The sequence below is a fragment of the Ostrea edulis genome, chromosome 9, assembly GCF_947568905.1.
Source record: "Ostrea edulis chromosome 9, xbOstEdul1.1, whole genome shotgun sequence".
Lineage (NCBI taxonomy): Eukaryota > Metazoa > Mollusca > Bivalvia > Ostreida > Ostreidae > Ostrea > Ostrea edulis.
In genome coordinates, this window is record NC_079172.1 from 51759297 (window position 1) to 51785055 (window position 25759).

At 35.2% G+C, this 25759-nt stretch overlaps 1 protein-coding gene across 1 annotated transcript in view; it reads right to left on the bottom strand.

Moving 5' to 3' along the window:
* Positions 1 to 4727: 4727 nt before the first annotated feature.
* Positions 4728 to 25759, bottom strand: part of LOC125658020 (uncharacterized) — a 150429-nt gene continuing 129397 nt past the window's right edge. Inside the window, exons 136-151 of the mRNA XM_056149514.1 lie at positions 23249 to 23475; positions 22791 to 22883; positions 21126 to 21527; positions 20869 to 20951; positions 19685 to 19748; positions 16371 to 16577; positions 15838 to 15940; positions 15430 to 15687; positions 13707 to 13837; positions 12718 to 12876; positions 12384 to 12564; positions 11668 to 11858; positions 9855 to 10085; positions 7479 to 7593; positions 6732 to 6888; positions 4728 to 5843 (exon numbers count right to left, since the gene is read on the bottom strand). Of these exons, the coding sequence (XP_056005489.1) occupies positions 5642 to 5843; positions 6732 to 6888; positions 7479 to 7593; positions 9855 to 10085; positions 11668 to 11858; positions 12384 to 12564; positions 12718 to 12876; positions 13707 to 13837; positions 15430 to 15687; positions 15838 to 15940; positions 16371 to 16577; positions 19685 to 19748; positions 20869 to 20951; positions 21126 to 21527; positions 22791 to 22883; positions 23249 to 23475 (2804 nt within the window). The 3' untranslated portion in view covers positions 4728 to 5641. The remainder of the gene's footprint in view (positions 5844 to 6731; positions 6889 to 7478; positions 7594 to 9854; positions 10086 to 11667; positions 11859 to 12383; positions 12565 to 12717; positions 12877 to 13706; positions 13838 to 15429; positions 15688 to 15837; positions 15941 to 16370; positions 16578 to 19684; positions 19749 to 20868; positions 20952 to 21125; positions 21528 to 22790; positions 22884 to 23248; positions 23476 to 25759) is intronic.

Here is a 25759-nt window from a genome sequence, read left to right on the forward strand (position 1 = left end):
GAGGACGATTTGGAGGTTGGCGGAGATGCGAGGCAATTTCTGAGAGAATGCAGCCAAGTTTGTTGGTGCCTGGCCAAGCTTCAGCACACGTGTGAATGGTAGCATCCTTGTCCAGCCCAGAAGCCCAGAAATCATCATATGTGGATTCAACAAACACATGATTCCTTTTTTGGGTTTTGAGAGAATCGGCGAAAACCGGAACTTGTTCAGCTTTGGCCTCTATAATTTCTGTCATAATCTGGATTTGGTTTAACGAAAAACTGGGTGACGGCAAGACGTGTTTCCCAATTTTTTTCGCATCTAGGGCAGATTTAGCTATTTGTATTGCTGAAGCTCTCTGTAGATCACCGCTACGCATCGCTTTCACGTATTGAAAGGCGTGTTCTGCAGACTTATGGTTTACACCAAATAACTGCAAATCACATGGGAAAAAGTTAGACAAACAGTTGTCTTGGCCAGCAAAAGGAATGACGTTGGGTGCTGATTCAGTATAGTATTCACATTCATGGTTTCCAGGTTCGTGACCTTCGGATTTGCAAATTTTGCAACGCTTATTGTTTGGGCATTCCTTAGTGTAGTGGTTTTCCTCCCAGCAATTCATACACCGTGGAGTGCGTTTGGTGGACGGTTGACCGTAGTGGTAAATAGTACATCTTAAACCGGCACAAATAGCTGTACGTGGAAGGAATATACCTTCGTCTAGCGCTTTGGTATAAATGAATCTATTACCGTTAAGGATGCCGGTCATTTTTCTAGTAACCGGATGACGAATTTTTTCGTACTTCAGATCACTGGTGAGAGTAAGATTGAATTCTTGAAGCATTTTGATTACTTCGTTGTCATCAACCGATAGAGGCACGCCTTTGATTGTTATTTTCAGAACATTTTCAGTAGGATTGGATATACCCGCTGAATAAGGATTCGTGTCGTATACTCTCACATTTGTACTTCTAAGGTCTATTCCCTCTGTAAGAAGTTTTAATCTACTTTCCATTGAGGCGACATATATTCTCCAAAGATCTCTGTCTTTTTGAACGCATTTTAAGTCATTTATTTTGTTTCCAACGGAGATCGACAGGTCAAAGTCTGAAAAGTGTGTAGATCCAAACTGAATTTCTCCGTCCTTTAGATAGACTGGTTTAAGCAATTCCATTGTCTTGGAGTAGTGGTTATAAATTCGATCGGATGAGTTACCGACGTGAATTTCGCTCACAATACAAAGAAAGAAAAAGGCGAAAAATCCAAAAGTGTATGAAAACACACAAAAAATTCACACAATCAAACGTAAACATATATACACTGATATGTCCAAAGGAATTTTTGAAAAGTTTCCTAAATTCCTTGAAATTTGTCAAAGACACGGAGCAGACATAAACGCATTGAGCCTAGCCCGAGTCACGTGACTTTTCTCATACCTATGGAACTTGAAAATTTTGGTACTAATGGCTTCGATTCGAATATTAGCGCGTGGACATGTATTTCTCCATTTTGAATCTCGTCTACCCTAGTTCACGTCGTTCTGAGATGTTACATAAAATTCGTAAAAGCATGTAAATCTTATTTTCTGAATCATATATATAATCACTCCACGAATAACGTCATGTTTGTTGTTGTGGTTCAAACGCTATGTTTGTAAATTTGCTAAATAACGACACTGAATATGACGTCACAATGTACTGTTTACATCAATTGTGTTTTATTTCCCGCGTTCAATATATAGGCGGATCAAATATCCAAAATTAGGATGCTTTGATACAGTTCCGTCCTCGTGCTAACTTTGGGTTGTTTTTGTTCTGTTTTGGATATAGATACTAATGCCAAAATTTGTTTGCTTCGCCCTCAAACACGGTCACGCCGTAAAACATATTATTAATGCTCTTAATGTCAATATCTTCAAACTTTTAACTACGAACTACTTCTTTAGTGTTATTTGCCTGTGTGATAATCGCGGACTCACAATATACAAATCTGTATATTGTACTGCGTCACATAGGAGAGGTCTATTCGTAGGCCTCGACGGGGAGTTTGCAGCTGAAAAAAAGATGAGTATTACCCATAATGCTTCTGGAAAAATGTCGCCGTCACTGCGGTATACTTTATTGGCAATCCCATAATGAAAATAATTAGATTGTTTAGAAAGTACCATAAACGTTTTTGAATTCTAGACAAACTTTCTCATAGTTTCAAACGTTTTGTGTTTGCTTGGTTTGAAAGAAGAAAACATTGCAGCTAATATGACGTCACAATGTAACTGTTTACACGCGGCTAAAATGTCTATTGTCGTGTTGCAAGATGTTAATGGGCTTCGCTCGTCTCAACGGTCACACCATACAACATATTAGCATAAATATTAAGATAATGTCAGCTAATACTGTAAATATTTGTATTTTTGTAAGACTTTTACTGATCCCCCTTTTCTGTTTTCCGCTGTAGGACATCATTCTCCCCACTATTACCAGACCCAACTTATCAGAATGCCTGTTACTCAAACACATGCCGGTGGTATAAGCTGATGTTTGAAACATACAGTGTAGGAGGAATGCTGTTTTAAAACAACTTTCCATTTCTCCGATTTCTTAGTAAAAATGAGAATTATAACCAAATTTCCCCTTATTATGCAGTTTTTTGCAATATAATTAACAGATACCAGTGATTAACAAATTGATAAAAAATGTAACATTATACAAATATTGCTGTCTTTGAGGTCAATACAGTGATTAAGCCGCTTGAGTAGTACAATATTCACCGAGCCCAATGGACGAGGTGAATACTGTACTTTGAAGATGACTAAATCATCATATTGACTGGAAAAAACAACAACATTCATTTTAATATATAACTTAATGATTAAATTATACAAACTCATTAAGTTATCCATGCCATCTTACTTGTTAACATACCGGCCCGTCGGACTATCGGACCGTCGGGATACCGATTACCTGCCCGTTGGACCGTCGGAATACTGGGCGGTCACCGTAGTAGAATAAAGTTCTTGGTTTTGTGTATGTTGGTCAATGTTTCTTGCGCGTGAACTTCATCTCGTGCCAACTTTGCTTGTAAATTGTTAAACTCTAAAAAAGCTTCTTGCACTCATCTCAGTATTCTCCCCGACGCAAAAATGGATCCCAGCGCTAGGTTTGGAAATACTTGTACATGCAGAAACAGTCGTATCCAAGCTGTATAAACAAGTTAATCTTCCTTGTATCTTATATGGTAGTGATCTCGGACAGAAAGATATGGATTCCTTCAACAACTTCCAGCACTCCATCAGTAAAGCTACGAATCTCCCCAGACAGACACGATCAGACATTGGACTTCTATCAATAGCTATGGAAATATACAACCCCACTAAACAGGTCTTTCTTTACATGTTTTTCTCTTATATCGACTTCCCCAGACACAAACACTCCGGATTCATTCTGGATGTGACAAACACTCCGGATTCATTCTGGATGTGACAAACACTCCGGATTCATTCTGGATGTGACAAACACTCCGGATTCATTCTGGATGGGATTGGTCTTCCCACCACATGCAAGTATAACCCTTCAAATACATCTCCATTTCTTTCTCCAGAGAACATTTCTGACTGAAGCCGAATGGAAAAGAAATGTTATCTCTGTCGTATATAGCCATTTCTCAACTACTGGATCAGCAGCATACTTAGACTGTCCAGCAACTGTTAACAAAACATTTGGGCTAATTTTAGGGACAAAATTCAGAAAATTACTGTAAGTGCAGGAAGGGCATCTTCCAGGTTCCAATGTCCCAGCTGTTATTGGCTATAACCTTAAGGAGTATGCTACACCAGAAAAATTTGATATGGATGAAAAGTGGAGGGTATGTACAACAATGTTTTGAAATTGAAAACTTTCAAATTTACTCTATTTAGTCAAATAATGCAGTTTTAGTAGAAAGCAATCTGAACTTTATTTTTAAACCCATGCTAGACTTGAACTTCGATCTACAGTTCAGTAATTGACGTGCTAACCTACTGAGCTACTCTGCTAGGCGATGAATTTTGAAATGAATAGGCAAATATTGCTGATATTCATATTTTCATCCATGTTTTTAAAAAAGGAAGTCAGCCATTATGACGATGTAGAGTACCTCCTAATAGTAACATCTTTGACATACATGTAGTCACAACCAATAAACAAGCTTGAAACATGGATCCACTAGTCAACTGCCTTTCATTGCATTATCTGAATAAGATATGCAAACTACATTTAGTATGAATACATTTTCAAAATTGCTAGAGTAGCAATAAAAAAAAATATAAGGAAATGACATTAAAAAGTTACTGCCCTTTTTGGATTTCCCCCCGATTTCAACATATTTTAAGGAATTTCAGTAAAACTAAAAAAAATAAGTAAGGATTTTTTTGGGGGAAATTTTTAGGATCGCTGGACAGCCTGCACACTCACTCTTCAGACACATTAAATAACCATAGTGGAGAAAAGAAAACTACATTTGAAAGAAGGTCACATAAATCTCGTAAATATGAGTCAACAGGGATGGAACTTAAAACTTGATCAGTGAACAGACATTTAACAAATCACATTTCAGGCTCCTAAATAAAAGAATATGGTGAAAGAAAGGGGAATTCAATGGACAGAGAAATTAGTAGTCCCCTTCCACTCTGATGGTAGGGCCTTGATAGTCTCGTGGAGAAGCATATAGGCTTGTATAATCATCTAATTATTGCAAAACAAAATTCAGCCATGTCTAAGTAAAATAAATTTTATTTGGATAACCTTAGAAGAACAAAATAACCATACAAATTTCAAGACAGAGAAAAATTAAGGACTGGCATACAAGTATACATAGACATAGTCTAGATTGCTGCATGAATTAATAAAGATAAAGACAAAAAGTCCAGTTACAGTATATTAAAGTACTGGTAATGCACCTACTACTGTAGGAGTTGTAAATATATCATCATCAAGTAACTACCAACAGCAGAAAAATATATCAAATGTACTTGGCACATAGAGTCTGATTAATGGAACCATATAGACATACTATGAAATTTATTATGGCATGAAGACATGCAAATGCATAAAAAACAATACACACCAAAAACAAAACTTGGGATCCCTTGATAGGTAAGCATTTTTACCTCAATTTTTGTATAGTTGCCAAAAGATTGTGTCACACATCTTCTAATATTTGAGAAAATTAGAGTCCCAACTTTCTTGATCTAAATGCCATTGCACTCCATACATATATCGTTTTCTCTCTTCTTTATTCTTGTGCAATACAATTTGTTTATGGTGAATTTTCTTAAAATACAATATAAAAAGCACCAATTCAATATTTTTACCCTATTATACAGCTTTTAATAGAACACTCTCATCATTTGACAACACATATAAAAAGTTTGCTCAAAATGTAAATAATTGCATTTTATAAAACCATACCACTTTCAACAAATATGATAACTTCCAATAGATTTTACAAAATAATAGATTTTATGTCTTACATTTTTATCACATGTCAAACCGGTATAAAAAAAATCAAAATGTAGTTTACATCACTTTGGGTATACATTAAAAGTTCTCAAAATATGACTATCATCTCTCAAAATTCTTAATATAGCGAGACCCATAATTGTGTCTCAGTTGGATGTATTGTACGTTCATTCAAAATAATCGTCCAGTGCCATTCGGGTGTCGTAGAATGCCACGTTACCACTAGGTTGATAGTTGTACACGGAGGCACCTGTTGGGTCATTATAGGCTGGTCGCCATTCTGCCTTTTCGTATGCTTCATTGCTGAATACACTGTGTTCTGGCTCAAACTGCTTCATGAATTTCTCTTTTCTTTTCTGTGATCTGTATCTGTGAAGTATTACAACATCTAACCATTTAGAATTTAGTTCAAATAATTTTACTAAAGAGCTATATTTACATTCACTGAATCTTTTCTCTTATATTTCTATTGAAATTGATATTGCTTTCATCTGTGACGAATGCATGTTTGTTGCAAACAAGTTCCATCTGTTTTTTTTAGTACCACCTGTCTGTGCAATCATTACCAAATATGGAGCGTCATCAAAGTCAAAGGGTGTGTTGGCTGTTTCATTTAGCATAACGAATGGGTCAACCATATGATATTTTAGTACTTAAATCTAGTTTATATTTTACGAGGGTTATGAATTTTTTCTGCAATGCTAGCTACCTTCATCAACCGATGAAATAACAAAGAAAGGAATGATAATAGCCCTTCTGGGCTCTCGTAATATTCAAAATATTAAAGCTTGAAGACTAAATGTTTAAAATTTCAAAATCTGTTCTACTATAAAGACTGGCCTCATGCTACTTGTATACCCTGCTTCGAGTTTAAAAATCCTAATGCTTTTAACTATACTGCTAAAATGTTAAAGAGTATACTAACATGTCGTGTTCCCGTAATAAGTATCTGAAAATTTGCTTGAAATCAATTCATTTGGTTTTGTGCACATAAGAATTTCAATGATTTTCTCGAACCCTCTTATAACTATCTGTTTTTTTTAATATTGGGTTTAAAATTTTCAAAATCTCAATGCAACATGTTGCCTACTTTCATCCCTGTTTTCAATTCATCTTTTTTTTTTTCAATTTGTCCGATTCATTAAGAGCTAAGTCATTTGTAATTTCTTCAATTTTGGGGGTTAATTTGGGGAATAAAATTAAGTCACTAAATGAAAAACTAAAATTGAGTTCAAACTTAAAGATCCTGTGTCTTACCTGACAACAAAGACAACAGCTACTACAATACAGATGACCAGGAAGATAGCAGCAGCCACTGAGGCTATGATGACCACTGTCTGAGAATTTATGTCCACCACTGCCTTGTTGGGCGGTATGGCTTCCGTGGTACTGCGCACTTCAGGACAACCTGCAGCTGAAATATAAAGTGTTTGCATGTTAGGAAAGGAAGAAGACATTTAAATCCCCAACTACAGTAGATATTTTCATTTGTTTACTTCTTTCTTCCTTTGGACAGTATAACCTAACTTTTCTTGAAACATACCGTATAGCAGGTTTTTTCCGTGGGGTGATAAAATTGGCTTAATTTAGCGGTTAGATATCTTTCTGCTAAAATTACACTCACCAAATATGCATCCAATTGTGACTTCAGTATTTGCAAGAGAGATAACTCTGCCTTGTCTGTCAAAACTTATTCCGCTAAAATTATTAGCATACCTTCGAGCCAGCAAATTGACAAAGTCTAGACCCGTGGAAAAAACCGCTATACGGTAGAATATTACATGTACCTGGAGTTGACATTGGTCTTCATAGTGCTGTATATATATATATACACCAAGGAACAGGATTTTGATATTTTCTAAAGATTTCTTTGTAATCAGTTTTATATTAAGAAAAAAAAAAGCAAGAATTTGAACAAGTTCAAATATTTCTCCCTAAAAATACTACCATTGAATATCATAGGCGTTCCTTACACCAATTTTGTATTTAATTAACACTCCTTACCAGTAGACGACGTCCACGAGAACTGAGACACAGAGGGAGAACACAGCTGACAGGAGTTGAGTGGGTTACTTGTCCCTCCTGAATAGCAGACACTGCTGATCAAACACGAAGATGTCTGAAATGTACAGTAATAGGCCGTTACACAAAATGCAAGTAAACCCTGAAACAACCATTAACACAGGCATCAGCCAAAATACAAGTTAACCTCTGAACAGTCATTAACATCAGACAAAATACAAGTTAAGCTCTGAAACAACCATTAACATAGGCATCAGACAAAATACAAGTTAACCTCTGCACAACCATTAACATAGGCATCAGACAAAATACAAGTAAACCTCTGAACAGCCATTAATATCAGACAAAATACAAGTAAACCTCTGAACAACCATTAACATAGGCATCAGACAAAATACAAGTTAACCTCTGCACAACCATTAACATAGGCATCAGACAAAATACAAGTAAACCTCTGAACAGCCATTAATATCAGACAAAATACAAGTTAACCTCTGAACAACCATTAACATAGGCATCAGACAAAATACAAGTTAACCTCTGTACAACCATTAACATAGGCATCAGACAAAATACAAGTTAACCTCTGAACAACCATTAACATAGGCATCAGACAAAATACAAGTTAACCTCTGTACAACCATTAACATAGGCATCAGACAAAATACAAGTTAACCTCTGAAACAACCATTAACATAGGCATCAGACAAAATACAAGTAAACCTCTGAACAGCCATTAACATCAGACAAAATACAAGTAAACCTCTGAACAGCCATTAACATCAGACAATATACAAGTAAGCCTCTGAACATTCATTAACATCAGACAAAATACAAGTAAGCCTCTGAACATCCATTAACATAGGCATCAGACAAAATACAAGTAAACCTCTGAACAGTCATTAACATCAGACAAAATACAAGTAAACCTCTGAACAGTCATTAACATCAGACAAAATACAAGTAAACCTCTGAAACAACCATTAATATCAGACAAAATACAAGTAAACCTCTGAACAGCCATTAACATCAGACAAAATACAAGTAAACCTCTGAACAGCCATTAACATAGGCATCAGACAAAATACAAGTAAACCTCTGAACATCCATTAACATCAGACAATATACAAGTTAACTTCTGAAACAACCATTAACATGGAACTTACAACTATATGTACACTTGTACATGAAATAGATGCTAATGCACAAGCAATAGACAAATTAGGCCTACCACAACTACAACACAAGATTTGTAAAAAATACTAGTACAGTGTACTCGAATGTACTCGTTTTGATTTGTCTGCCATCATCTGTGTAATTATACTAAGACCCCATAAACAATTTTCTCAAATTTCAAGTCAGTATGACTTAAAATGTAGTTGAAAAACCCTTGTATATTAAAATGTCTTGATCAAATCATGGTGTCTTGCACAATTACATCTGGTACTAATATTTCTATCAATTTTCATGATACAATCCCATTGAAACCATAGCAGAAACTGCATTCACAAACATACATGTAATCAAACATTAAACAGCTATCTAAGTCAAACAAGAGTACCACAAACGGTACATCATACGTCTGTCGGACAGTGATGACAAAATTTCAATGCAATATCTGTATCCATAATGAGAAAAAGTCCAGTAAACAATTTGACCTACTTTTAGCCCTAAAGTAGGTCAAGGCATACCAATTTTAAAAGCTGAAATGCAAACTGAATTAGCATTTTTCTAAGAGGAAGGTTGTGACTATATTTCAGGGCAATACCTGTATCCATAACAAAAAAAATCTGGAAAACTGATGGACCTACTTATAGCTCTAAAGTAAGTCATGGTGCACCAATCCAGCTAAAAAACAAACTACAATGTAATTTGTATGTCCTCTGAGAGGAAGTTTGTGACTAAATTTCAGGGCAATATCTGTATCCATGATGGAAAAAAAAGTACGAAAAATTGTTAGACTTATATACAAACTCACTCATACGCTTCTTGAGGGAGAAATTGTAACCAAATTTCATGCATATGCATCCGTTACGAGAAAAAGTCCGGAAAACATGACCTCGGATGGATATAGCCAGCATAATACGTCCTGTCTGACGATGAGTGTAGAAAAATGCGACAGACACACAGAATAAAAAATGGTAAACACATGGAGTGTTGAGTAGTAGTTCCCTTCAGCTTTGCTGGTCGGTAGGGGTATAACAAGTAATCTAATTATAGCTTAACACTTCAAGTAGATCATTTCTTAAGTATGTTAGAAAGTACAGTTCTAATACCATTTTCTTGTACATATCAGACTGAAGATGTAAATTTCAGAACTGGGCTCTATGACAGTATGAACAGTAAGAGACGACCTACCAGCATGGAGCAGTTTCCGTGTGTTCTATCAGCAGCCACATCACATGTGTAGCAGTCGGACTGGTAGAGGATGAACACGGACTCGCCAACACTGGTGTGTGTCCCATCATTGCTGATCTTGATGGCGTAGCTCTTCCTGGCTGGGAGAGGACAATGCAGTGAGGAGAAACTTTTAAAGATGGCCGTGTTTTGAGTAGTTGTCAGTCGCTGGGAAATACCCACTCCATTAATCTGCAGAAAACAAGAACAATCATATATATATCGGTACACTTGCTACTCTCTTGACAATCACAACTTCTCAGGTTTTTCTGGCAAGTTCAGGAAAGGTAACTCCAATGGATTACGTTCACCGGAAGTATGAAATTTTAACAACATGGATGCTTCCACCCATTGTGTAGGTCACTAATTAGTGATCATTAACATGCTTTTAGAATTACTATTGGGAGATCTTGTTGTTTCTAGCCAATATTCCTTGGAAAAGAGACAATAAAAAACCTGCATCTTATTTTGATTTGATATAAAAACATAGGTTACTGTAATACAACTGAGTTTATCCCTCTTATAAGGGCTGTTCCAGAAATGATCAAATGGGGGGGGGGGGGGGGGGGGGGGGGGTGTCGGGCAGCAAACGATATTTTTTTGTGTGGGTGGTCGTATTTTTTCATATTTTAATTGGTCCGTGGTTGGACTGTTAAAAAAATATTTATTATGGGTAGTGGGTAGTTTCTATTGTTTTATTTTGTGCCACGTGGGTGTTGAGTTTTCAGAATATTTTTATTGTCGCTCTTGTCGTGTTGGTTACAAAACGTCAGAGGGAAAATTGAAAACGTGCTTTCGAAATGCTGCTTTCGAAATCGGAAGTAACATAGAACTATTCGAGTTGTCGCTCTTTGCAGCGCATAACTTTCCATTACAGCACTCTTCATATTAGAGGCGCGTTTAGTAGGGTCCCTTTGGACATGATGGCGGCGAACTCTGTTCTGTAGATTATTACAGTTTACAGTGCATTGATTTTGGGAATATTTTGAAACCAATACGTATTCCGTTTTCTAATAAAAATAGGCAAACCTTAGTTGATTTATACGAGGGTACCGATGCGTTATATTTATCAGTCGGTGTGATGGTGATATAGACGCCTCCGGGCGCGGGCTCCATTAGAAGACGAACGATTCGTGGAAAATCATATCCATACCCATTTCATGATAATAGCATCGTTTGGACTCCCAATCTTTCCAACATTCCCGCCATAAATGCCTTTGATTGTTGATGTGACATCGTTTCTTCAGAATTACTGTGATACAATGTCGCACAGGCATTACCGCGTCATTGACTAGAATATTTGTCCCGAAAACCTCTCGAGATTTGTACCGTTTTCATTTTTAAAAATATTTTTGTGGTGGGTCTGGTTAGTTTTTTTTTTTTATTAGATGGGTCATTGTAAAATGAGTTTATTAATTTGATGGGTCATGGGGTAATTTTTTATTTTTTTTTATGGGTGCTTGGTATATACAAAAGGTGCCTCCCGACCCCCCCATGTATTTATTTCTGGAATAGCCCTAACCCAAAAGGGCCAAAAATGTGCAATTGACTCTCTTGAATCAAAATTAAGTCCTCAGATTTGGCAAGAAATTCTGTTTGTATTGTTTTACATATTACATCACACATGTATTATGCAAATTAATAGACAACAAATAATTTATCGCAAGAATAACATTTCTGCTGCTTATGAATTGCTCTTTTGAAGAATTAGGAGGGCATTAAATCTGTATGTTACCTTTATTTAGATATATTTCCTGAACTATGAACCACTGACCTGGATTTCTGTCATGTGACAAGTAAGTGTAGAGCTGTTGAGGAATCGGTCGCCTTTGATGACAGCAAGTGTACAGTTGTTATTGAGTGTGTCACAGGCCACATTCGAGTCTTCTAACAGAACCACAGGAGCGGTGATGACAGAGATGGAACAATCTGCTCCACCAAAGCCCGCGTTACAATCACAGACACCTGCAGATGTATTGGAATAGTTGTTAACTAGTCTGTATCAATTCCAAACCACAGCAGTACGTAAATTCATGTCAACATATAGAATGATAAGAAAAAATTTGATAAATACATGTGTATACTTTCTTGATAGAAAGGAACTATTCATATTGCAATGAAAATGACTTAACTCATATAATTCATTGCAGTGATAGTTTACACAAACAAAATACCCTGTCCCTAGTTACTGTACATATATTGCCATTGGTTACTGTACACATCATCCTTAGTTACTGTACACACATTGCCATTGGTTACAGTACAAACACTGTCCTTTGTTACACTATCAACCCTGTCCTAGTTTACTATACAAACTCGGTCCTTGGTTACAGTACCAACCCTGTCCTTGGTTACCATACAAATTCTGTCCTTGGTTACCATACGAACCCTGTCCTTGGTTACCATACCAACCCTGTCATTGGTTACCATACAAACTCTGTCCTTGGTTACCATACCAATTTTATCCTTGGTTACAGTACAAAAACTTACCCTCTACACACTGCCCTTGGTTACTGCAGTCTAAGGGACAGAGAGCACTGGTGATGGTGGCTGGTAAGGATGGGGCAGTGTCAGGGTTATTCCACTGCTCTGTGTTCTTCAGAACCTCCTCATAACAATTCTGTTGTATTCCTCCCAAGTGATCCTCCTTCCAGATAGTCAGGCCAGTCAGCTGGGGAAACAGAGATCAGTATCAGTCCACATTTCATTACAACATTCTACTGTGTGTAGCTTTATGCCTTATAAAACATTATACTGTATGTAAATTTGTACCTTATAAAACATTTTACTTTTGGAAAATTTCCCTGCATGTGATTTTTTTTACCTTGTAGTCTTGCACACAGTTCTGGATGTCTTGGGAGTAGTTTCCAGACAACAGATTCTGACAGTTGATGCCTGCTTTAGAGTTCACAAGGTAGTTACCACACATAAGCCTGGCTTCTTCTTCCGTCAGATTCAGATTGGAAGGCCAAGGAGCATTAGCCTACAATACACAGACCAGAGTTACCATACTAATGCTACAACACACAGAAATCAGAGTAATGGTACAAAAGTACAATACTTAGAAATAATTCTTTCATTATCACATATTTATTCTGAGCATCTTATGTGTAAATATTCATAATTGAAATAAAAATCCCCCCAACCCCCGGCATATTTTTAGGATAAAATTTGCTGTATGGGGATATATATTTTTAATTTGTCCAGAGAAAGAGACAGGTCTTCCCTAGGACATATTATATTGTTCGTGCTGTTGGTCATATCAGTGCTTTGTTTGTGTGTGTGTATATATATATATATATACACACACACACATACACACTGTACATATATATACTTCTCACTCTTATTGGATGTCATATTGAGGCACCATTTGGGTATTTATTGCCATTAAGTGATGTTGCCTATACAAATATTATTTCCGATGACTAAAATGTTACTGAAGAAACTTTAAAAAACCCACATCTTTTGAGATGGTAAATACATCTAAACTTCAGTATCTCGAACATCCACATCTCGAATACCATGAATATATGTCAAAGTGAACTGAGACAACTACATTTTCTTTATGCATTTCAACCTCAATATCTCCAACCCTCGGAGATCTAAAAAAAATTCTTGACCCTATCAAGTTCAAGATAACAAGGTTTGATTGTATCATGTTTTGCTATAGATCCCCTATAAAGACTATTGGTGGACAAGCCAGAACAATTAGGACTTTAAATTTTGTTTACAGATCGAAGATCAATATTGTTTAGGGTGTTTACATTGGAATATCAATCAGTACTACTTGATCAGTGTGAGAATACTTACAGCAGGAGCATTGTAGGCAAGGTCATAGGTCACTGTGTCTCCTGTGGCCTGTCTCTTCTTTCGTCTGCCAACAACAGACGGGGTCAAAAGACCAGCCTGTGGGGTCAAGAGGTCTGGTTTCAAATCCACACCTGTTTTATTATAAATAAATGAAGATATTGAAATGTTGTCAAATAAACAACTGTCTTCTCTTCTCAATGTTATTCATTTGCTTTGTTTTTTCACATTATTCTGTTTACTGGAAATGGTTTGATTGATTTTCATGAAACTCAATCCATTTTATCCCTTTTTGATGACTTCACCTCTGGTTTCAAGATATCATTTTTTTTTCATTTGTATACAATGTAATTTCAAAATAAACATTTTTTCTGGGAATTGTCTTAAAGAGTTTTAAAGAAAACGACTTCAAGCTTAAGCTTTTCAATAGCTGCAGATCTGTAGCTCTCTGAAAAAATGTTGATATAGACTTTCCCAGAGAGCTACAGTTCTGCAACTAGTATGATAGATCACAATGCCTTATGTATACATGTATGAAGATAAGTAACAGGAAAGGAGGAATGCAACAGACCAGACTGGGATTCGAACCCAGGCATCCTGAATCTCTAGTCAGGTGCTCTAACAACTGAGCTATCCGATTACTGGTAATCAAGCCTGTTGGTCTGCCACATTCCTCCCTCCTTAAATATCCTCACATCAACTCAGGATCTTTATTTCTTAGCTGGCATTTTCACCTGTCAGTTCCAAGGGCTTGTCTATAGCATCAAATGTAACAGAAGGGAGAAAATTCAACAGACCAGACTGAAATTTGAATCTGGGCCCCCTGAATCTCGACCTACTCAGGTACTCTACCAACTGAACTATCTGACTACTAGTGATGGAATCTGTCTAACCACCACAGATAACTGAATGGGGCTGGGTGTGGTAAAAAATTGAAATGTTTAGCAGGAATCATGTGACAGTATGTCCATATCAAATACATATATACAAAGTTACATAATATTCTGTTTAGCAATATCTGAGGAGTTGAGCTAACTGTTTCAGTAGTATATTTAATTTTGGTCAAAATTAGAAGTTCAAACTTGGAGCATAACTCCCAGAAAAAATGAAGTAAGAATTTCATGTAGAATAAGCAGATCTACACAGCATATCCCGAATAACTATAAAGTTTCATAAAATTCTGTTTAGCATTCTCAGAGGAGTTGTGCTGATAAGAACACGACTAATGGAGGCCAAACTTCTAAATTCAAAAAGGGGCATAGCTCTCAGAAAAAAATAGGGCACCGTTAAACCGGTACATGATACGCCCGCATACATTATTGACCCAGGAATTTGAACAAGCAAGAAAGGATTATCCACAAAAGGATTTCATCGGAGTTGCAATAACAATGTATTTTGCATTAAATAAATCCAAGTCCAAGGGCTGTAACTCCTTAAAAAATAAGGGACAGCATTCCTCTTGTAATATGCACATTGTGATCTTTCTTTGTACCAAGTTTCATCAAAATCCCCCAAAGTTTTTAGGAGTAGTTGCAGACGGACGGACGACAGCGGTATAGCATAATATGCCCGCATTTTTATGCGGGCGTATAAAAAGTAAGACTTTGTCTATAATCATTCTCTTTGGTGTAAATTTCAAGTTCAAATATGTTCATATGTTCACCATCATGTTTGCTGTAAAAGTCTGTATGTGTTTGATTCAATAATAGAATAATTGTCTCCCTACCTTTGTTAGTAACACCACATGTGCTGACATCACCAAAGAAGTCACATGACTTTGTTCCATCACTGTAACAAGAGCAATAGAGAGGGGTCTCCATGGAGACTGTTGACGTGTAACCATTGAATATTGAGTTGGACTCAGAAAATCTCCATTTGACACTGTATTCATCCGGCCGTTCATTTGCACCGGGGACTTTTGTAATGACCCCATCAGGTCCCAAGAGGTCGTTGTCCTGGTTGCCATCATAAGTACCACATAAGCCTGTGTCACAAAAAATAAATAAATTCAGAATTCTGACCAATCAAGTGAGTAACACTACTATCGAATGCCCGGTAATCATTTTGTAACATGAAGCCTTTTTCAATAAAACAAATCATTTGTGAAAAGTGATAGAAGTCATAAGAGATTTACCTTCAGTTTTGTTGAAGTCTGAGGCAGACGGGTAAATGAAAATGTTGATGTAGGCCTGGTACGAGTCCTTGATGGTAACTTTAGTTCCTGTGGGTAACATGACCTGTCCACAGGAGAAAAGATGATAGTTTCAAGATAAAATTGTCATATATAGCAAGGTTTACAGACAGTCAATATATTAGAAACGTACCTGTCATATAAAACAAGGTTTACAGACAGTCAATATATCAGAAACGTACCTGTCATATAAAACAAGGTTTACAGACAATCAATATATCAGAAATATACCTGTCATATAAAGCAAGGTTTACAGACAGTCAATATATCAGAAACGTACCTGTCATATAAAGCAAGGTTTACAGACAGTCGATATATCAGAAATGTACCTGTCATATAAAGCAAGGTTTACAGACAGTCGATATATCAGAAACGTACCTGTCATATAAAGCAAGGTTTACAGACAGTCAATATATCAGAAACGTACCTGTCATATAAAGCAAGGTTTACAGACAGTTGATATATCAGAAACGTACCTGGAATTGTTTCCCGTCGTTCTCCTGGAAGATCTGAGTTTTGGGTGTCAGATCTCCGTTAGTGAAGAGTTCATCATTGATTGGATAAGCTGTAGGCGTCTTGTTGACCCATTTACACTTGTCGACCCTGATAACGTCGTCACCAGAACGCACCATCACACCACAGTTGCAGGTTCCCGAGGAACAGCGCACCATAGCAGCACGAACCTGACAATAGGTGTCCATAATACATTTAATAATCAATGCTACATCTGTACTAAAGACATGAAAAACCGAGAATCCTTACAGCAACACAAGAAATTCCAATCATACTCAAGTCATTGCTGTCCTAACAAAACTAGAACTGTCCAATCAAAAACCTTCAATAACAACCAATTCATTCAATGCATGCACTATCTATGGTAATATAATTATGCACTATTAATGATGGTAATATAATCATGCACTAGTAATGATGGTAATATAATTATGTACTAGTAATGATGGTAATATAATTATGTACTATCAATGATGGTAATATAATCATGAACTAGTAATGATGGTAATATAATATAATTATGTACTAGTAATGATGGTAATATAATCATGCACTAGTAATGATGGTAATATAATCATGTACTAGTAATGATGGTAATATAATCATGCACTATTAATGATGGTAATATAATCATGCACTAGTAATGATGGTAATATAATCATGTACTAGTAATGATGGTAATATAATCATGCACTAGTAATGATGGTAATATAATCATGTACTAGTAATGATGGTAATATAATCATGCACTAGTAATGATGGTAATATAATATAATTATGTACTATCAATGATGGTAATATAATCATGAACTAGTAATGATGGTAATATAATATAATTATGCACTAGTAATGATGGTAATATAATTATGCACTAGTAATGATGGTAATATAATCATGCACTAGTAATGATGGTAATATAATTATGTACTAGTAATGATGGTTATATAATTATGCACTAGTAATGATGGTAATATAATCATGCACTAGTAATGATGGTAATATAATTATGTACTAGTAATGATGGTTATATAATCATGCACTAGTAATGATGGTAATATAATCATGCACTAGTAATGATGGTAATATAATCATGTACTAGTAATGATGGTAATATAATCATGCACTAGTAATGATGGTAATATAATATAATTATGTACTATCAATGATGGTAATATAATCATGAACTAGTAATGATGGTAATATAATATAATTATGCACTAGTAATGATGGTAATATAATTATGCACTAGTAATGATGGTAATATAATCATGCACTAGTAATGATGGTAATATAATTATGTACTAGTAATGATGGTTATATAATTATGCACTAGTAATGATGGTAATATAATCATGCACTAGTAATGATGGTAATATAATTATGTACTAGTAATGATGGTTATATAATCATGCACTAGTAATGATGGTAATATAATCATGCACTAGTAATGATGGTAATATAATCATGCACTAGTAATGATGGTAATATAATATAATTATGTACTATCAATGATGGTAATATAATCATGAACTAGTAATGATGGTAATATAATATAATTATGCACTAGTAATGATGGTAATATAATTATGCACTAGTAATGATGGTAATATAATCATGCACTAGTAATGATGGTAATATAATTATGTACTAGTAATGATGGTTATATAATTATGCACTAGTAATGATGGTAATATAATCATGCACTAGTAATGATGGTAATATAATTATGTACTAGTAATGATGGTTATATAATCATGCACTAGTAATGATGGTAATATAATCATGCACTAGTAATGATGGTAATATAATCATGCACTAGTAATGATGGTTATATAATTATGTACTAGTAATGATGGTAATATAATCATGTACTAGTAATGATGGTAATATAATCATGCACTAGTAATGATGGTAATATAATCATGTACTAGTAATGATGGTAATATAATTATGTACTAGTAATGATGGTAATATAATATAATTATGTACTAGTAATGATGGTAATATAATCATGCACTAGTAATGATGGTAATATAATCATGTACTAGTAATGATGGTAATATAATTATGTACTAGTAATGATGGTAATATAATATAATTATGTACTATCAATGATGGTAATATAATCATGCACTAGTAATGATGGTAATATAATCATGCACTAGTAATGATGGTAATATAATTATGTACTAGTAATGATGGTTATATAATCATGTACTAGTAATGATGGTAATATAATTATGTACTAGTAATGATGGTTATATAATCATGCACTAGTAATGATGGTAATATAATCATGCACTAGTAATGATGGTAATATAATCATGCACTAGTAATGATGGTTATATAATTATGTACTAGTAATGATGGTAATATAATCATGCACTAGTAATGATGGTAATATAATCATGCACTAGTAATGATGGTAATATAATCATGTACTAGTAATGATGGTAATATAATTATGTACTAGTAATGATGGTAATATAATATAATTATGTACTATCAATGATGGTAATATAATCATGCACTAGTAATGATGGTAATATAATCATGCACTAGTAATGATGGTTATATAATTATGTACTATAGTAATGATGGTAATATAATTATGTACTAGTAATGATGGTAATATAATCATGCACTAGTAATGATGGTTATATAATCATGCACTAGTAATGATGGTAATATAATCATGTACTAGTAATGATGGTTATATAATATAATCATGCACTAGTAATGATGGTTATATAATCATGCACTAGTAATGATGGTAATATAATTATGTACTAGTAATTATGGTTATATAATCATGCACTAGTAATGATGGTAATATAATCATGTACTAGTAATGATGGTAATATAATTATGTACTATAGTAATGATGGTAATATAATTATGTACTAGTAATGATGGTAATATAATTATGCACTAGTAATGATGGTAATATAATCATGCACTAGTAATGATGGTAATATAATTATGCACTAGTAATGATGGTAATATAATCATGCACTAGTAATGATGGTAATATAATTATGTACTAGTAATGATGGTAATATAATATAATTATGTACTAGTAATGATGGTAATATAATTATGTACTATTAATGATGGTAATATAATCATGCACTAGTAATGATGGTAATATAATCATGCACTAGTAATGATGGTAATATAATTATGCACTAGTAATGATGGTAATATAATCATGCACTAGTAATGATGGTAATATAATCATGCACTAGTAATTATGACTGATGTCATCTGTACTTACCTCTACTTCATACTTTGTGTTCTTGTATAGCAAGTACTCGCCAGGTCTAAAGTTGTCATAGTAACTGTGGATATACAAGAATGATATCAGCTGGTGACATTCAGGTTATTTCTGGTCTTCGAAAGAGAAAGCATTTGCAGAGAACGCTAATATTATTGTTAATTTTGACTTCATTGATAGACTTCTGTTACTTATTTCTGAATTCATTCATTATCAAAATCATTTTATACAGCACTGATTTATCTAACTATAAACTTAACCACACTCTCACTTATCTAAAAAAAAAAATTAATTTCACACTCTCAGACTTATCTAATTGAACTTATCTAAGAACAGACAGGATACTGATCATGTGATTGAAATATATTAAGTCAGAGTCTCCATATCATTATAGTGGTAGTCCTTACTTTACTAGATATGACATCATACTTTTAGTCTACTAAACTAGTTGGTATTGACATTATAACTGTTGGGTATATTGTGATGTCACAGTGATGAGGCTCTCAAACAAGTTAGAAAATTGCTGGGATTTCATTTTTTGGGGTATTTTATCTTTCTTGAATTTCTCTGCCGATTTGTTACTTGATTTGATGAAATATTCCGAATAAATTTGATTTCTATAGTTCTGAGAAATTTCTAACAATTGATAAGGACTGTTAAAGTACAAATATGATGATAAAAGGCAGTTATAGCAGTGACAGTGCACAAAGTTCAATGCCCCCCCCCCCCCCCCCCCCCCCCCCCCCCGTTCAACCATGAGGTCAGCTTCCAATAATATATTAATATACATAAATTTCTTTTTACATGTTTTAAAAAAAAAATCATTAACACATTTGTTCATAAAATTAGACATATGTTTAAAAAATAACACTGAAAAGAGGATTTTATATAGTCCTTTTTCATGTCCTATTGACAGTCTTTTTGTCTAAATCACTATATCTGAAAAGTACTCAACAGATATAGAAAGAGTATCAATTCCGAATAGCGAGTGTGAATTTCAGATGGAAAATTTCAGGGAAGGTTTAACAGGATCATGATGTAATATTGATCAATATTCATCGACTTTTAGGGGAGATCACTCTTCCATGCCCATGATGCCCAACAATGACAAGACCACATGATGCAAAAGAGAGAAAACTTCACCAAAAATCATCTTATCATGTCATTGTTCTACCGTTACTTACACTCCATCAAAAGTCCTGATGTGAGGGTCGTTTATAGACTGACAGTGGTGGAGGTCTAATGAGTCCATCTCAACAACTTCAACCTGCACAAAAAATAAATCATGATTTCTTAGTTTTAAATCAACTGGTATTATATTTGTGAAATAGCTTTCATAATTATCATGTCTGTTCAACCACTGACTATTACATGGGCAAAATTTAATTTTTTAAAAATTGCTTCTTATAAAACTTTGGGTAAGCACTGACTGAACTCTGACCTCTATTTTCTTCAGAAGGATCTCTGCCTTGACTGTTTGACCCACTTTGTCTTGCTGTAAAATGTTTAGTGTGCTGTTTTTGTTTCCAAATTTCATCCTGTCAACCATTGCCTTCACATAGATCTGGGTGGAGACTACATTTCCTGTCACCACTGGACCACATGTAGCATCGGTGGGCGAGGCAGCATTGGTCAGTGAAGATTTGACCACAATGTTGGGGATTTCTCCACCTTCTGGACACCTCTTGGGTTGTGTTGGCCGCACCACCTTTCCATTGAATCTGATGTCACAACTGGCTGTGTACTTCATGGCACAGTAATACTGAGCAGATGTGGTAAGGTCCACCTGTATTGGGTAGGCAGCATCACCTTCTACGATCTTGATGTATGAGGCCTCATTAATCTGAAAGTCATTAAAGAAAATCATTAGGAAGCCTCATTAATCTGAAAGTCATTAAAGAAAATCATTAGGAACACCTCTGTAAGATTTATTGTGGCAATTCATTAAATTTACAAAGAAAATCATTAGGAATGCCTCTGTCAGATATATTGTGGCAATTAATGCATGAGATTTACAACGAAAATCATTAGGAACACCTCTGTCAGATTTATTGTGACAATTCACTTGATTTACAATGAAAATCATTGGAAACACCTGTCAGATTTATTAGATATACAGTAACTAGGTTACTCCTACAGAAACAATTATAACCAGGTTACTCCTACAGAAACAATTATAACCAGGTTACTCCTACAGAAACAATTATAACCAGGTTACTCCTACAGAAACAATTATAACCAGATTACTCCTACAGAAACAATTATAACCGGGTTACTCCTACAGAAACAATTATAACCAGGTTACTCCTACAGAAACAATTATAACCGGGTTACTCCTACAGAAACAATTATAACCGGGTTACTCCTACAGAAACAATTATAACCAGGTTACTCGTACAGAAACAATTATAACCAGGTTACTCCTACAGAAACAATTATAACCGGGTTACTCGTACAGAAACAATTATAACCAGATTACTCCTACAGAAACAATTATAACCAGGTTACTCCTACAGAAACAACTATAACCAGGTTACTACATAAACAATTATAACCAGATTACTCCTACAGAAACAATTAAAACCAGATTACTCCTACAGAAACAATTATAACCAGGTTACTCGTACAGAAAATACAGGTCACACATCAAATAAGAATGGTTGTGTGTAGTCTAGATACATATCATGTTCATAGTTTCTTGGAACTGGGTGATTTAATAATCTTAAACCTCTTAGAACTGGGCGATTTAATAACCTTAATCTTGTCTATACACCATCTAATGTAACACTGGGGTTTGAAATTAGCCCTCTGGACCAATAACAAAAGTACTGCCTAAATGTAATATGTATCGTCTTGAAAGGAATACGTAGAACAATGTGACAACAGGTTATTGACTGATTATTATTTAGAACAATGTGACAACAGGTTATCGACTGATTATTATGTAGAACAATGTGACAACAGGTTATTGACTGATTATTATGTAGAACAATGTGACAACAGGTTATTGACTGATTATTATGTAGAACAATGTGACAACAGATTGTTGACTGATGATTATATAGAACAATGTGATAACAGGTTGTTGACTGATGCTGTAACTTACTGTGACTTGATACTGAAGTGTGGTACTTCTCGTGACCGGGCTGGTTATCTGTCCGCAAGTACTGGGGTACGACACAACTACACCACAGCTTACCTACAACAAAGAAAGACGAATACTATAATACTATCTGCAACAAACGTGAGACACACCACAACTTACCTAGGCAGCATATATAATTGACATTTATATATATTGTCTGTAAAATCCACAAGAATTCAACTAATAATGTATTGGAGCATCACTTTCAAATGTCACATTTCATGTAATTCAAAACATTGTATGGGTTCAAAGTTCATTTCACTTACACTTAACTATCAGATACATATTAAATCAATTTACACAATTTTGAATTGCCAGTCAAAAAACTTTTATACAAGAATGAGGGCTTTCTTATCAGGAAGACAGTGAAGAAGTTAAAAAATCCCCACAAAAATTCTAATAATTTCTATCAATCTCACCCCCTGTGTTAAAGCAGACGCTGTGTCGGTGATCTCAGTCGACTCCATTCTGCCTACGCTGGTTCCCGATGTCAGACTCTGTCTTTTGATAATTGTCTCCCCTACATACCACCAGATAGTATACAGAGCACCACTTCCTGCCGACAGCGAGACCGAGCAATCAAACATAACCTTCTGATAGTCAGCGGAAACCAAATTGTCCAGAGTGGGTGCTGTAGAAATCGCTCCTACAAAGGAAAACATCCAAAGGAATGTAAAAATTGATGAGTTTATAAAAAGACAGAAAATTAGTCTATGAATGGCCACATGAAAAAAGGTCGTTCCTACTATAATGATAATTCAAGGAGGGGGTGGGGGTGGTGTCATTCCCATCAGGTTACAAATTTTTAAACTGTCGAATATAGACTGTAATATATCTTAGCCTGACAAAATATGCAGGACCCTCTGGGAATCTTAGAAAAGCCCCCGGTCATATTTTCCTGATCACGGTTTTCTTTTGCTGCTGACACCTATGTCTCATACTGCCAGTCAAATGCTTACTCCATTGACTTATCCAGACAATTAAAAAAAAAAAAAAAAAAAAATATATTTCATTTTGATATTTACATTTAAATCGATGAGAAACTTCTGTTTGAAAAAAATTGTTGATGTTAGCCTTTGATGCACTTTTAGTCAAACTAATTTCAGACACATGCATGTATGTGCAGTGAAAACCTTTTCTAGAAATTCTTTAGGACCTAATCAAATATTTAAATTACACAAGTACTGCAAGGCCATCTACAGCATGCAATATTGTCTAATGATTTATATATAGGTACCAATTTTCTTTTAAGTTAAAATATCCCGTGTGGATCTGGGTTAAAATAGGTCCTCAGTACCCCTTGCTTGTCGTAAGAGGCGACTAAATGGGGCAGTCCTTTAGATGAGACCGCAAAAACCGAGGTCCCGTGTCACAGCAGGTGTGGCACAATAAAGATTCCTCCCTGCTCAAAGGCCATAAATACCGAGCATGGGCCTATAAATTTTGCAGCCCTTCACCAGCAATGGTGATGTCTCCATATGAGTGAAATATTCTCAAGAGGGACGTTAAACAATATACAGTATAATCTGTCTAAACCGGCTGTGTGTGGTTCCAAAGAAATTGGCCAGTTTACACAGAGTCTGGAGTGCAAAATGTTGACAAGTATGAGAGTTGCTTCCCTTGTATTCACTATCCATGCATACGTGTGTAATGATTGCTAACGTTTTATTTAAATATTATATCACAAAAGAATTCAAAATGTAAAAATATAAATGTCAGTGTTTTATTGTTGTGCTCATTTGAAAAAGTTTCAATTTTTATTAAACAGTTTAAAATCTGGGAATTATTCGCGCACTTTTTTGTTGGTAAATTGTCGATTTCGTCTACATCATCGCCGTTATCAAGTGCTACATTATGTACGTTCGTCAAGTTTGTGTTGTGTTTGTCTACAATTTATATTTCCCAGCTTTCGTTGTAAATGTATCGCTTTCAACTGTCTCAATTTGTGAAACGGAAACTGATGTAATGCCGAGTGATCGACCGGACATGGCGAGTTGTGCTAACTGCATATTATCACTGTCTGACTCGCCGGAGAGCTCAGAGAAGTCCACGAAGGGAAACCCTGCTTTTGGAAAACATAACTGGATTGTTGCCGATTTTGTTTCATTCCCAGAATGTATCGAATTCATTGATTAAATAAATTGAACTTTGTCTTTTAATGTCATTTCTCGTCTCTGTCATTATGGGGAGGGCGCCATTACCTCGTGTGTGGTGCTGTCATAATTGAAAAGTGCACCCCCCAAAAATCAGGTTTTATTTTAAACTGATCTCGACTCATCGCCAGTTGAACTCTTCTACTTACCTGTGTCTTCCCTTGAGACACCCTTTGTGTACACCGCGTGTGATCGACCGAATACCGACAGGTTGGTCATCGCGGGGTGGCTGGTTTAAATGCGATAATTAGAGCTAATTACGAGCAGTTGGGACCTTGTGTACACCAAATACAATTGACCGTAACAATTAGGGTGGTGCATCATCGAGAGGCCGGTTTACACAGGATAATTTAAGTTAATTAATAGCAGTTGGGACTGTGTAAGCCGGCCGATATACAGAATACGCAGTATCCGGAGTACAGGGAATTATTAATAAAGGATTTGTTAAAGAAATGTTAGGGACTATATTATTTGGCTGGAATTGACAGAGCGCCGGAGTACTCAGAGGCCAGTTTGGACAAATTATACTGTACAATAAATCAATCTATTAAGTTAAAATCAAATCATACTGTACAATCAATCAATCTATTAAGTTAAAATAAAATCATTCAATATTAATTTTCTCATTTATCCAATCTTACATAAATGAATTTGTCATGCACATGTATATCAATCAGCTGATCAGGCAATGTAAACAACATGTAAACCACACAACAATATGACGTCAATTACCCAAGTCATGCACACTGGAGAGCTACAATCCTATCACTGTTCTAG